This window comes from Atta colombica, unplaced genomic scaffold (assembly GCF_001594045.1).
Source record: "Atta colombica isolate Treedump-2 unplaced genomic scaffold, Acol1.0 scaffold105, whole genome shotgun sequence".
NCBI classification, from domain to species: domain Eukaryota; kingdom Metazoa; phylum Arthropoda; class Insecta; order Hymenoptera; family Formicidae; genus Atta; species Atta colombica.
The window spans coordinates 2,648,318-2,660,112 of NW_017259190.1; the positions used below are offsets into that span (position 1 = coordinate 2,648,318).

General features: G+C 28.7%; 3 protein-coding genes across 3 annotated transcripts in view; all 3 read left to right on the forward strand.

The window, feature by feature from the left end:
* The first annotated feature begins 375 nt into the window (after positions 1 to 375).
* Positions 376 to 5,652, forward strand: LOC108690386. The gene is made up of 2 exons (XM_018197649.1): positions 376 to 1,889; positions 4,146 to 5,652. The coding sequence occupies exons 1-2, from the start codon at positions 418 to 420 to the stop codon at positions 5,635 to 5,637; spliced, it is 2,964 nt and encodes a 987-aa protein (XP_018053138.1). The 5' UTR covers positions 376 to 417; the 3' UTR covers positions 5,638 to 5,652.
* Positions 5,653 to 7,554: 1,902 nt separating this feature from the next.
* LOC108688458 overlaps positions 7,555 to 11,795 on the forward strand; it is a 6,296-nt gene continuing 2,055 nt past the window's right edge. Inside the window, exon 1 of the mRNA XM_018194730.1 lies at positions 7,555 to 9,126. Within this exon, the coding sequence (XP_018050219.1) occupies positions 7,655 to 9,126 (1,472 nt within the window). The 5' untranslated portion in view covers positions 7,555 to 7,654. The remainder of the gene's footprint in view (positions 9,127 to 11,795) is intronic.
* The window catches only part of LOC108690349 (cytochrome P450 9e2-like), a 9,749-nt gene continuing 6,209 nt past the window's right edge, over positions 8,256 to 11,795 (forward strand). The window contains exon 1 of the mRNA XM_018197612.1: positions 8,256 to 8,309. The gene's annotated coding sequence lies outside the window, so the exon portion shown is untranslated. The remainder of the gene's footprint in view (positions 8,310 to 11,795) is intronic.

Below are 11,795 nucleotides of genomic sequence, written 5' to 3' on the forward strand. Positions count from 1 at the left end.
GGTGTTACATATGTGCAACATTTCCATACATAACAATGAATTATTGATTTGCATCAAAGTATCAAAGTATCAACGCTGATTAATCTTACATAAGATTACGTTAAAGGAAAACGATGATAGCGCTATTTGCGTTTCAGAGAGAGAGAGAGAGAGAGAGAGAGAGAGAGATTCATGATAGAGTATCATCTATTAGACGTAAAACAAGGACAGACATTGATAGCGTCATCGTAACACATCCACAATGAAAACATTTACTAAGTTCAGTATATTACGCGAGAGGAGTTGCTGTGACGAACAGTAGTACGCAACGACTTGTATCAGTGGTATCGGTAATGTTCTGTGTACAGCCTGTCACATTTTACCAAAAAAGTTTAAAAGAGATTGTAGAAAGATCATCTAATAATATCTATTTATACTATGGAATATTGGTCGATACTACTATCGATAGTGATCGGTGTAATCAGCATTCATTATCTTTTTAAAAATTTTAATTTCTTTAAAAGAAATGGTATTATACACTTATCACCTGTTCCATTATTTGGATCCACGATGTCGATTGTATTTCGTCGAATGTCATTCTTTGATTTCATGTTGAAAATATACAATTTCAAGCCAAACGCAAAATATTTGGGATTGTACTTTACGACAACTCCAGTCTTCTTGCTTCGCGACCTCGAACTCATTAAAACTGTTCTTGTAAAAAATTTCGAGGCGTTTCCAGATCGTCGTGGTTTTGCTGACTTTAATGACTCTTTATTTAAGAAAAATTTGTTTTCTCTTCGCGGAGAAAAATGGCGGAACGTGAGGAATCTGTTGAGTCCCTCTTTTACTTCCAGCAAGATGAAAATGATGTTCACGTTGATGTCCGAATGTGCTGTAGATTTTGCAAAATTTCTATCGACATCACCAGTGGATAAAGGCGATATAGACATGAAAGACATCTGCTCTAAATATACGAATGACGTCATTGCTACCTGTGCATTTGGAATCAAAGTCAATTCTATGAAGGACCCAACGAATAAATTTTATACTTACGGCAAAGAGGCGAGTAACTTCAGAGGAGTCATTCACAGTATAAAGTTCTTTTTTATTGGAACGTTTCCGACACTTGTGCGAATTTTTAATATGAAATTTTTGGATGATTATATATCGAATTTCTTCAAGGACATTATAAAAACTACAATTGCAACTCGCGATGCAGAACACATTACACGTCCGGATATGCTACAGTTAATGATGGATATCAGAGGCAAAGAAGGTCGTAGAGAATTAGACATCGACGACATGACTGCGCAAGCGTTCATCTTTTTCCTCGGCGGTTTCGAGACCAGTTCCACTGCAATGTGCTTCGCAACTCATGAAATAGCAGCTAATCCAGAAATTCAGTTGAAATTGCAACAAGAGATCGACAAAGTTTTGGAGGAATCAAACGGAAAAGTGTCTTACGAAGTTATTAATAGACTCGAATATTTAGATGCAGTGATATGTGAAGCTCTTAGATTATATCCACCAGTTGCCGCCTTAGAAAGAATTTGCGAAAAAACTTTTGAATTACCACCAGCATTGCCGGATGAAAAACCTTTTATTATGAAAAAAGGTATGCTTGTTTGGATTCCAGTTCTTGCAATCCATCGTGATGAAAAGTATTATGACAATCCGAAGAAATTTGATCCAGAAAGATTTTTAAACAATAAGATGAACAATTCTTCGAATTATATGCCATTCGGATTAGGACCGAGAATGTGCATAGCTAACAGGTTTGCCATGCTAGAAGTCAAAATCTTGTTATTCCACTTATTAGCGCAATGTGAGCTAAAACCTTCTCCAAAAACTACGTCCCCAATACAGTTTTGCAAAGATTTCATGATAATGCCGAAAAATGGATTCTGGTTGAATATTCAGCGTAGAAAAAATATGCATCCTGTATTGGAGTCTACTCCTGTAGTGAATAGTTAAGCCTCAGAAAACATTTGAAATGATAATAATACAGATATTACAAAAAATGGTAATAATACATATATTGTAAAAAATGATAATAATAGAAAAATAATAATAAAGAGGTTATAAAGATGTTATAAAAAAATAATAATTATCAATTCTTTGAAATATTTTAAAAATCATTTTTATCATCGTTATTAAATTAAAGACGATTAATATGTGACGTTATTTCCAACTTCAATTCATGTTTGTGATTTAAGAGTCCGCATCCTATACTGTAGAATATAGAAATGATTAATGTATTTATAAATTTTTAACAGTAATGTAAATTTTAACATTATCAATGATAAATTGTGTTACTTATAAATATGAGTATTACTAAATAAAATTGTTCACATCCGTTTCAATCAAAAAAAGGATTACTTTTTTTATTTGATTTACTCTCATTGGTCTAAATTCAACTTATTAAAAAAATTACATTTTAATAAAAACTTTTTTTTAATAAGAATTATATATTACATGCACCTTCATGAAGGTATACATATTATACTATTGTATGAAATAAAATCAACATTATATATTAAAATTATTTATTGCGAATGTTAATTATTAGTCAATAAATTAATAATTTTGTAACTTCAAGGACAAATCCAATATAAATAAATAAAGAGCCTCCGCAATTGTTAGAGCATAAATTGTTAGGCATTTCACTTTATTGAATTAATAATTAATATTATTGAAATATCGTTGAAATATAATGTAGCAAAAATAAAATCAGAACAGATTACAATTTCTATTTAAATGATCAAATTTGATTTTTCCGCCGCTGCAATATATTTTTATATACATTCATATAAAGTTTTAAAAAACAAATAGAAAAAAACGCGATAAGAAATGTGTATAAATCACACGATATTTATTATTATTTATTAATATTATACTACTATTTATTAATATTATACTACTATCCTTAGTAATAGCGTGACTTTTTTAAATGTATGTGCTCGCGTGAGGATCAATTGACCTATATTTTAATTAATTCATTTTTACGTGTAAATCAAATTTTTTTACTTATTTATCACTTATGAATAACTATAAACTAAAACATATTATCAACATAAAATAATAATTTTTAAAGGATAAAAATTACAAGATATCCATGTTCTTAAACAAATTTCTTTATGCAATATTTTGATCAGTTAATTAGATCAGATAATGTGATCAGTTAATCATAACTTTCATAATGAAAAGAAATTACTATATTTGAATGAATATTTTTTTAGTTGTAAATGGACATTTTTATTAATAGTAAGTAAATATATTTAATGAAATGAAAAAAATTGAAAATAAATTAAATTAATGATTCTTATTCAAATTACATATAACATATTTACTCAATCCTACATATGACAGTTTTATTTTCAACTCCATTTCTTGAATACAATGCTTATTAAATAATCGAGTGAATTGAATGATTAAAACAATATAAACATATTCTCATTAATATAATATAATAGGAACTAAGGTTAAAATGATTTCTAATTTATCATGATAGAATCAAAGATAAAAATAAAAAATGGGAGAGGACTTTTCGATTAAGTTCACTCTATCTACATAAGAGTACTTTGTCAAAACTTAATGGATACACTGTATATATGTGTATGTGTGTGTGTGTGTGCGTGTGCGCGCGCGCGCGCGCGTGTGTGTGTGTGTGTATATACACATATGTTACGTATGTGCAACATATAACATATATAACAATGAATTATTGATTTGCATCGATATCAATGCTGATCTTACACAAGATCCGTTAAAGGAAAACGATGATAGCACTATTTGCGTTTCAGAGAGAGAGAGAGAGAGAGAGAGAGAGAGAGAGAGAGAGAGAGAGAGAGAGAGGAGAGAGAGATTCATGATAGAGTGTCATCCATTAGACGTAAAACAAGGACAGACATTGATAGCGTCTCACATATTCACAATGCTCGAATACATTTACTAAGATCTCTAGTATATTATACGATAGGAGTTGCTGTGACGAGCAGTAGTATGCAACAACTCGTATCAGTGGTATCGGTAGTTTTCTGTGACAACCTGTCACATTTTATCAAAAAAGTTTAAAAGAGATTGTAGAAAGATCATCTAATAATATCTATTTATACTATGGAATATTGGTCGATACTACTATCGATAGTGATCGGTGTAATCAGCATTCATTATCTTTTTAAAAATTTTAATTTCTTTAAAAGAAATGGTATTATACACATACCATCTGTTCCATTATTTGGATCGGCGACGTTTTTATTTCGTCGAATGTCATTCTTTGATTTCATGTTGAAAATATACAATTTCAATCCAAACGCAAAATATTTTGGATTGTACTTTACGACAACTCCAGTTTTCTTGCTTCGCGACCTCGAACTCATTAAAACTGTTCTTGTAAAAAATTTCGAGGCATTTCCAGATCGTCGTGGTTTTGCTGACTTTAATGACTCTTTATTTAAGAAAAATTTATTTTCTCTTCGCGGAGAAAAATGGCGGAACGTGAGGAATCTGTTGAGTCCCTCTTTTACTTCCAGCAAGATGAAAATGATGTTCACGTTGATGTTCGAATGTGCTGTAGATTATGCAAAATTTCTATCGACATCACCAGCGGATAAAGGCGATATAGACATGAAAGACATCTGCTCTAAATATACGAACGATGTCATCGCTACCTGTGCATTTGGAATCAAAGTCGATTCTATAAAGGATCCAACGAATAAATTCTATACTTACGGCAAAGAGGCGAGTAACTTCAGAGGAGTCATTCGCGGTATAAAGCTCTTTCTTATTGGAACGTTTCCGATACTTGTACAAATTCTCAATATGAAATTTTTGGATGATTATTTATCGAATTTCTTCAAGGACATTGTAAGAACTACAATCGCAACTCGCGACGCAGAACACATTACACGTCCGGATATGCTACAGTTAATGATGGATGTGAGAGGCAAAGAAGGTCGTAGAGAATTAGATATCGACGACATGACTGCGCAAGCGTTCATCTTTTTCCTCGGCGGTTTCGAGACCAGTTCCACTGCAATGTGCTTCGCAACTCATGAAATAGCAGCTAATCCAGAAATACAGACGAAATTACAACAAGAAATCGACAAGGTTTTAGAAGAATCGAACGGAGAAGTGTCTTACGAAGTTATTAATAGACTCGAATATTTAGATGCGGTGATAAGTGAGGCTCTTAGATTATATCCACCAATCACAAACTTAGAAAGGTTATGTGAAAAAACTTTTGAGTTACCACCCGCATTGCCGGACGAGAAACCTTTTATGATGAAGAAAGGTATGCTTGTTTGGATTCCTGTTCTTGCAATCCATCATGATGAAAAGTATTATGACAATCCGAAGAAATTTGATCCAGAAAGGTTTTTAAACAATAAGATGAACAATTCTTCGAATTATATGCCATTCGGATTAGGACCGAGAATGTGCATAGCTAACAGGTTTGCCATGCTGGGAATCAAAATCTTGTTATTTCACTTATTAGCGCGATGTGAGCTGAAACCTTCTGCAAAAACTACGTCCCCAATACAATTTGGCAAAGGTTTCATGATAATGCCGAAAAATGGATTCTGGTTGAATATTCAGCGTAGAAAAAATATGCATCCTGTATTGGAGTCTATTTCTGTAGTAATGAATAGTTAAAAACTCAGAAAACATTTGAAATGGTAATAATACAGATATTACAAAAAATGGTAATAATACATACATTATAAAAAATGGTAATAATACAGTATTATAAAAAATTACAATTATCAATTCTTTGAAATATTTTAAAATTTATTTTTATCATCGTTATTAAATTAAAGACGATTAATGTGTGACGTTATTTCTAGCTTCAATTCATGTTTGTGATTTAAAAATCCGCATCGGCCTGTACTGCAGAATATAGAAATGATTAATGTATTTACAAATTTTTAACAGTAATGTAAAAATATTAACATTATCAATGATAAATTGAATGATTAATGTGTTACTTATAAATATGAGTGCTATTAAATAAAATTATCAACATCCGTTTTAACTAAAAAAAAGATTACTTTTTTATTTGGTTTATTTTCATTGATCTAAATTCAATTTATTAAAAAAATTACATTTTAATAAAAACTTTTTTTTAATAAGAATTATACATGCACCTTCATGAAGGTATACCTATTGTACTATTGTATGAAATAAAATCAACATTATATATTAAAATTATTTATTGCAAATGTTAACGATTAGTCAATAAATTAATAATTTTGTAACTTCAAGAACAAATCCAATATAAATAAAACGCCTATATGAGCCTCCGCAATTGTTAGAGCATAAATTGTTGGGCATTTTACTTTATTGAATTAATAATTAGTATTAAATATCGTTGAAGTATAATGTAGCAAAAATAAAATCAGAACAGATTACAATTTCTAATTATATGATCAAATTTGATTTTTCCGCCGCCCGCGCGTGTGCAATATATTTTTATATATTGTAAATTCATATAAAGTTTTAAAAAACAAATAGAAGAAAACGCGATAAAGAATATATATAGGCTACACGATATTTATTAATAATATTTATTAATATTTACTACTATCCTTAATAATAGCTTTTAAATGTATGTGCTCGCGTGAGGATCAATTGACTTATATTTTAATTAATTCATTTTACGTGTAAATCAATTTTTTTAATTACTTATAAATAACTATAAACTAAGACATATTATCAACAGAAAATAATAATTTTTAAAGGTTAAAAATTAGAAGATATCCATGTTCTTAAACATATTTCTTTATGTAATATTTTGATCAGTTAATTCATAACTTTCATGAAAAGAAATTACTATATTTGAATGAATATTTTTTTAATTGTAAATGGACATTTTTACTAATAGTAAGTAAATATATTTACTCAATGAAAAAAATTGATAATTAAATTAAATTAATGAGTCTTATTCAAATTATATACAAGATATTTACTCAATCATACATATGACAGTTTTATTTTCAACTCCATTTCTTGAGTACAATGCTTATTAAACAATCGAGTGAATTGAATGATTAGAACGATGTATTCTCACTAATATGATGTAATAAGAACCAAAATATCAAAATGATTTCTAATTTATCATGATAGAATCAAAGATAAAAATAAAAAATTGCACATTGCTAGAGAACTTTTAAATTCACAATCAGATTAGTTCACTTTGTCTATCACGAGCGCTTTGTCAAAACTTACTCTGTGTGTGTGTGTGTGTGTGTGTGTGTGTGTATATATACACATAAAAATATGTGTTACATATGTACAAATAGTATACATAACAATAATTTATTGATTTGCTTCGACCAAAATATTAACACTGATTGACCTTACATAAAGCGCTTTCGGAAAAACGCTAGTAGCGTTGTTTGTATTACTTTACCTTTATTTTCATTAAATGCAAAACAAGGACAGCGTAACACAAATAGCGCGGATAGAGTCATTGCGAACCCATCCATAATGTAGCTTGAAAACATTTACTTCAACGATTACCAGTATATTATGAGATGGGAACTGCTGTAACGAGCAGTTCTACGCAGCGACTCGTGTCAGCAATATCGCTAGTGCTCTATGTATAGTCAATCACATTTTATCAGACGTTTACAAAAAAATTGTTGGAAAATTTTTAAATAACGTTTGTGCCATGGAATTTTATTGGTCGATGTTATTATCGATAGTGATCGGAGTTATCAGCATTCATTATCTTTTTAAAAATTTTAATTTCTTTAAAAGAAATGATATTATACACTTACCGCCTCTTCCATTATTTGGATCTACGATATCGATGGTATTCCGTCGAATATCATTCTTCGATTTCATGCTGAAGATATATAATTGTTATCCAAACGCAAAGTATTTTGGATTCTACTTCACGACAACTCCAGTCTTTCTGCTCCGTGATCTGGAACTCATTAAATCCGTTCTTGTTAAAAATTTCGATGCATTTCCAGATCGTCGTGGTTTCGCCGATTTTAACGATCCTTTATTTGAAAAAAATTTGTTTTCTCTTCATGGAGAAAAATGGCGGAACGTGAGAAATCTGTTGAGTCCTTCTTTTACTTCCAGCAAGATGAAAATGATGTTCACATTGATGTCAGAATGTGCTGTGGATTTTGCCAAATTTCTGTCAACATCAGCAGATAAAGGCGGTATAAACATGAAAGATGTCTGCTCTAAATATACAACCGATGTCATTGCTACATGTGCGTTTGGAATCAAAGTCAACTCTATGAAAGATCCAACAAACAAATTCTATATTTACGGCAAGGAGGCGAGTAACTTCACAGGGGTTCTTCGTGGTATAAAGTTCTTTTTTCTTGAAACATTTCCAAAACTCGGACGAATTCTCAATGTGAAAATTATGAAGAATTATGTTTCGGACTTCTTCAAGGATATTATAAGGACTACAATCGCCACTCGTGACGCAGAACACATTACGCGTCCGGATATGTTGCAGTTGATGATGGATATCAGAGGCAAAGAAGGTCGAAGAGAACTAGACATCGACGACATGACTGCGCAAGCGTTCATCTTCTTCCTCGGCGGTTTCGAGACGACTTCAACTGCAATGTGCTTCGCAGCTCATGAAATTGCAGCTAATCCAGAAGTTCAGACGAAATTACAACAAGAAATCGACAAGGTTTTAGAGGAATCGAACGGAAAAGTGTCTTACGAAGTTATTAATAGACTCGAATATTTAGATGCGGTGATAAGTGAGGCTCTTAGATTATATCCACCAATCACAAACTTAGAAAGGTTATGTGAAAAAACTTTTGAGTTACCACCCGCATTGCCGGACGAGAAACCTTTTATGATGAAGAAAGGTATGCTTGTTTGGATTCCTGTTCTTGCAATCCATCATGATGAAAAGTATTATGACAATCCGAAGAAATTTGATTCAGAAAGATTTTTAAACAATAAGATGAACAATTCTTCGAATTATATGCCATTTGGATTAGGACCGAGAATGTGTATAGCAAACAGATTTGCCATGTTGGAAGTCAAAGTTTTATTGTTTCATTTATTAGCGCAATGTGAACTGAAACCTTCTGTGAAAACTATGTCACCAATAAAATTCTGCAAAGATCTAATAACGATGCCGGAGAATGGATTTTGGTTAAATATTCAGCGTAGAAAAAATATTCATTCTGTACAGGAATCAATAATGGATAGTTAGGCTTCAGAAAACATTTCAAATGCAGTTCTTATAAAAAAATTACAGTTATTTTTTTAAATTTTATTTTTATTATCGTTAAATTGACGATTATTATAACGTATCATATTATGTCCAGCTTCAATTCATGTTTGTGAATTAAGTCCGATAAACCACATCTGTGCAATTTATAGAACTGAATAATGCATTTACAAATTTTCAACTGTAATTTACAAATATTAACATTATCAAGGACAAACTGTATTATTTAAATATATAGTATCGTTAAACATTATCGAGATCTTTTTCAAAAATAGGATTCTCTTTTCATTTGATTTATTTTTCTTGATCTAAATTCAACTTATTGTAAAAGTTATATTTTAATAAAAATTATTTTTATAATAGAAATTGCATATGTACCTTAATGAACATATTGTACATATTGTGTACATATTGTAGTATTATATAAAATAATAATGAAATCAATATATATTAAAATTATTTATTGCTAATGATAATAATTAATTAATTAGTTAATTAATTAGTTTCGTCCCAAGAATAAATCCATTACAAATAAAACACCTGTATGATCCTTTGCAGTTATTAATGTAAATTATATATTTATATGACGATTGGTCTACATTCATAGATAATTATGCATGTCATGTATCAATATGTGTGTAATATTTAATAATCTAACATATATTATCATATCGTGAGATATTTTGGAGGTACATTTAAATTCTTGAAATATCATTTAACAAAAATAAAATCAAAACAGTTTGTAGCAATTTCTATTTATTTGTACAATCGAATTATTTCTCCGATTAATGTAATTTTTAATAATTTATTGATGTATTTTTATGAAAATAAACAGAAGAAAACGCAATATGGAAAATTATAAGGTATATATTATTACCCTTAATAATAGCGTGACTTTTCTTAATGTTAGTGCTCGCGTGAGAGTCAATTGATTTATGTTTTAATTAATTAATTTTTTTAGTGTAAACCCATTTCTTATTTTTACTTATAAATAATTATAAAGTAAGACGAATAATTATATTTAATAATTATTATAAAGTAAGACGAATATAAAGTAACACGTTATCAATAGAAAATAATAATTTTTAAAAGCTAGAAATTAGAAGAAAACTATGTTTTAAAATATATTTCTTTAGGTAATATTTTACCTGTAAATTCATAACTTATTTACTGAAAAGAACTACTATATCTTAATATATATATTTTTGAATATTATAAGTAAACATTACTTACAGTAAATAAATATTTACTCAATAAAAAAAATGCTAGTTAAATTATTTTATTGATTTTCTTTTAAACAAATACATGAGACATTTTCTTATTGAACAAAGTTAACAAGTTTTATTTCCAACTTCTTGAGTACAATGCTTGTCAAGTAATTGAATGAATTGAATGATTGTCATAATAATACACTGTAAAAAATAAAATGTTAATTTTAACATTTTTGCATGTCTCAGAAAATCTACTAAATGTCTTCAAGTTAATTTGAAAAAATAAAATTAATATTTTATTTTTTCAAGTGTATAATCTCATCAGTATGACATAATAAGAATCAAGGTCAGAGTGATTTCTAATTAACCATAATAGATTAAAAGATAAAAATAAAAAAGGGAAAATCACAGAATTGTAGAATTTAAAGATTATAATAAGATTGTAATAAAAACTATTGATAATAAATGTCAACATATATATGTTATCAACAACATATTTTAATTAATAAACTTCTTTGTTGACATACACATGTTACGTAATCTGCTAACGAGTTACATACATATTTATACTTCCATGCAATATACCTACGTGAATTTCAATAACTCTATATATGTCTATGTAAAATTGCATTGTCATTCCATATCATTTGTCATTTCAATATTGATACTAAATTCAACGATTAAATATTTGTATTAACAATAAAAAGTAAGCATAATCATTTGAGATATTAAATTAAAACCTGTGACGCAATCTTATCGACGTAATCTTAACAAATTTATCTGTGGCATACTTATTACATACTTGATGATTTTATTCACTTCATATCAACAAAAAATAAATGCAACAAACAAACATAAAGAAGTATAAGATATAATAAGATAATAAGTCTTATATCTATACATAATTATAATGATATAATTTCTCATAAAATATAAGATTTTATAAAATTCCGTTCGCATACAAACTGAACAACTTTTCATTATTTATTAAATTAAAACAGAACGTATTCAATGGAATTGGTGCATTTTTTTTTTATAAAATTGACATACAATATATACAATAATTTGTACAGTAAATTCGAAGTAACATACTTTTATATATTACTTATTTTTTATCCTATTTGGTCAAATGCTAATTTCAGAAAAAAATATTTTCAATAATAATAAAAAAATATCGTTTTGTATATCTTTCAAAATAAATAAAAAACAACATTAAATACAAAATTTATATAGGAATATGCTTTAAATATTCTTTATATTGTACATGAATATTCTTTAAATTGCACATTTAATATGATCGTGTAAGCTTCTTCATCACTTTTCTTTTTGGATTACATTAGCAATTTAATTTAATATATTCTATATATCTATATATGTAT

Bases quoted from the DNA above. Each gene is read 5' to 3' on its own strand.
- LOC108690386 (XM_018197649.1), top strand. From the start codon at position 418: ATGGAATATTGGTCGATACTACTATCGATAGTGATCGGTGTAATCAGC. The intron at 1,890-4,145 runs GTTGAATATTCA...CGGTGTAATCAG, and splicing joins ATGCCGAAAAATGGATTCTG to CATTCATTATCTTTTTAAAA.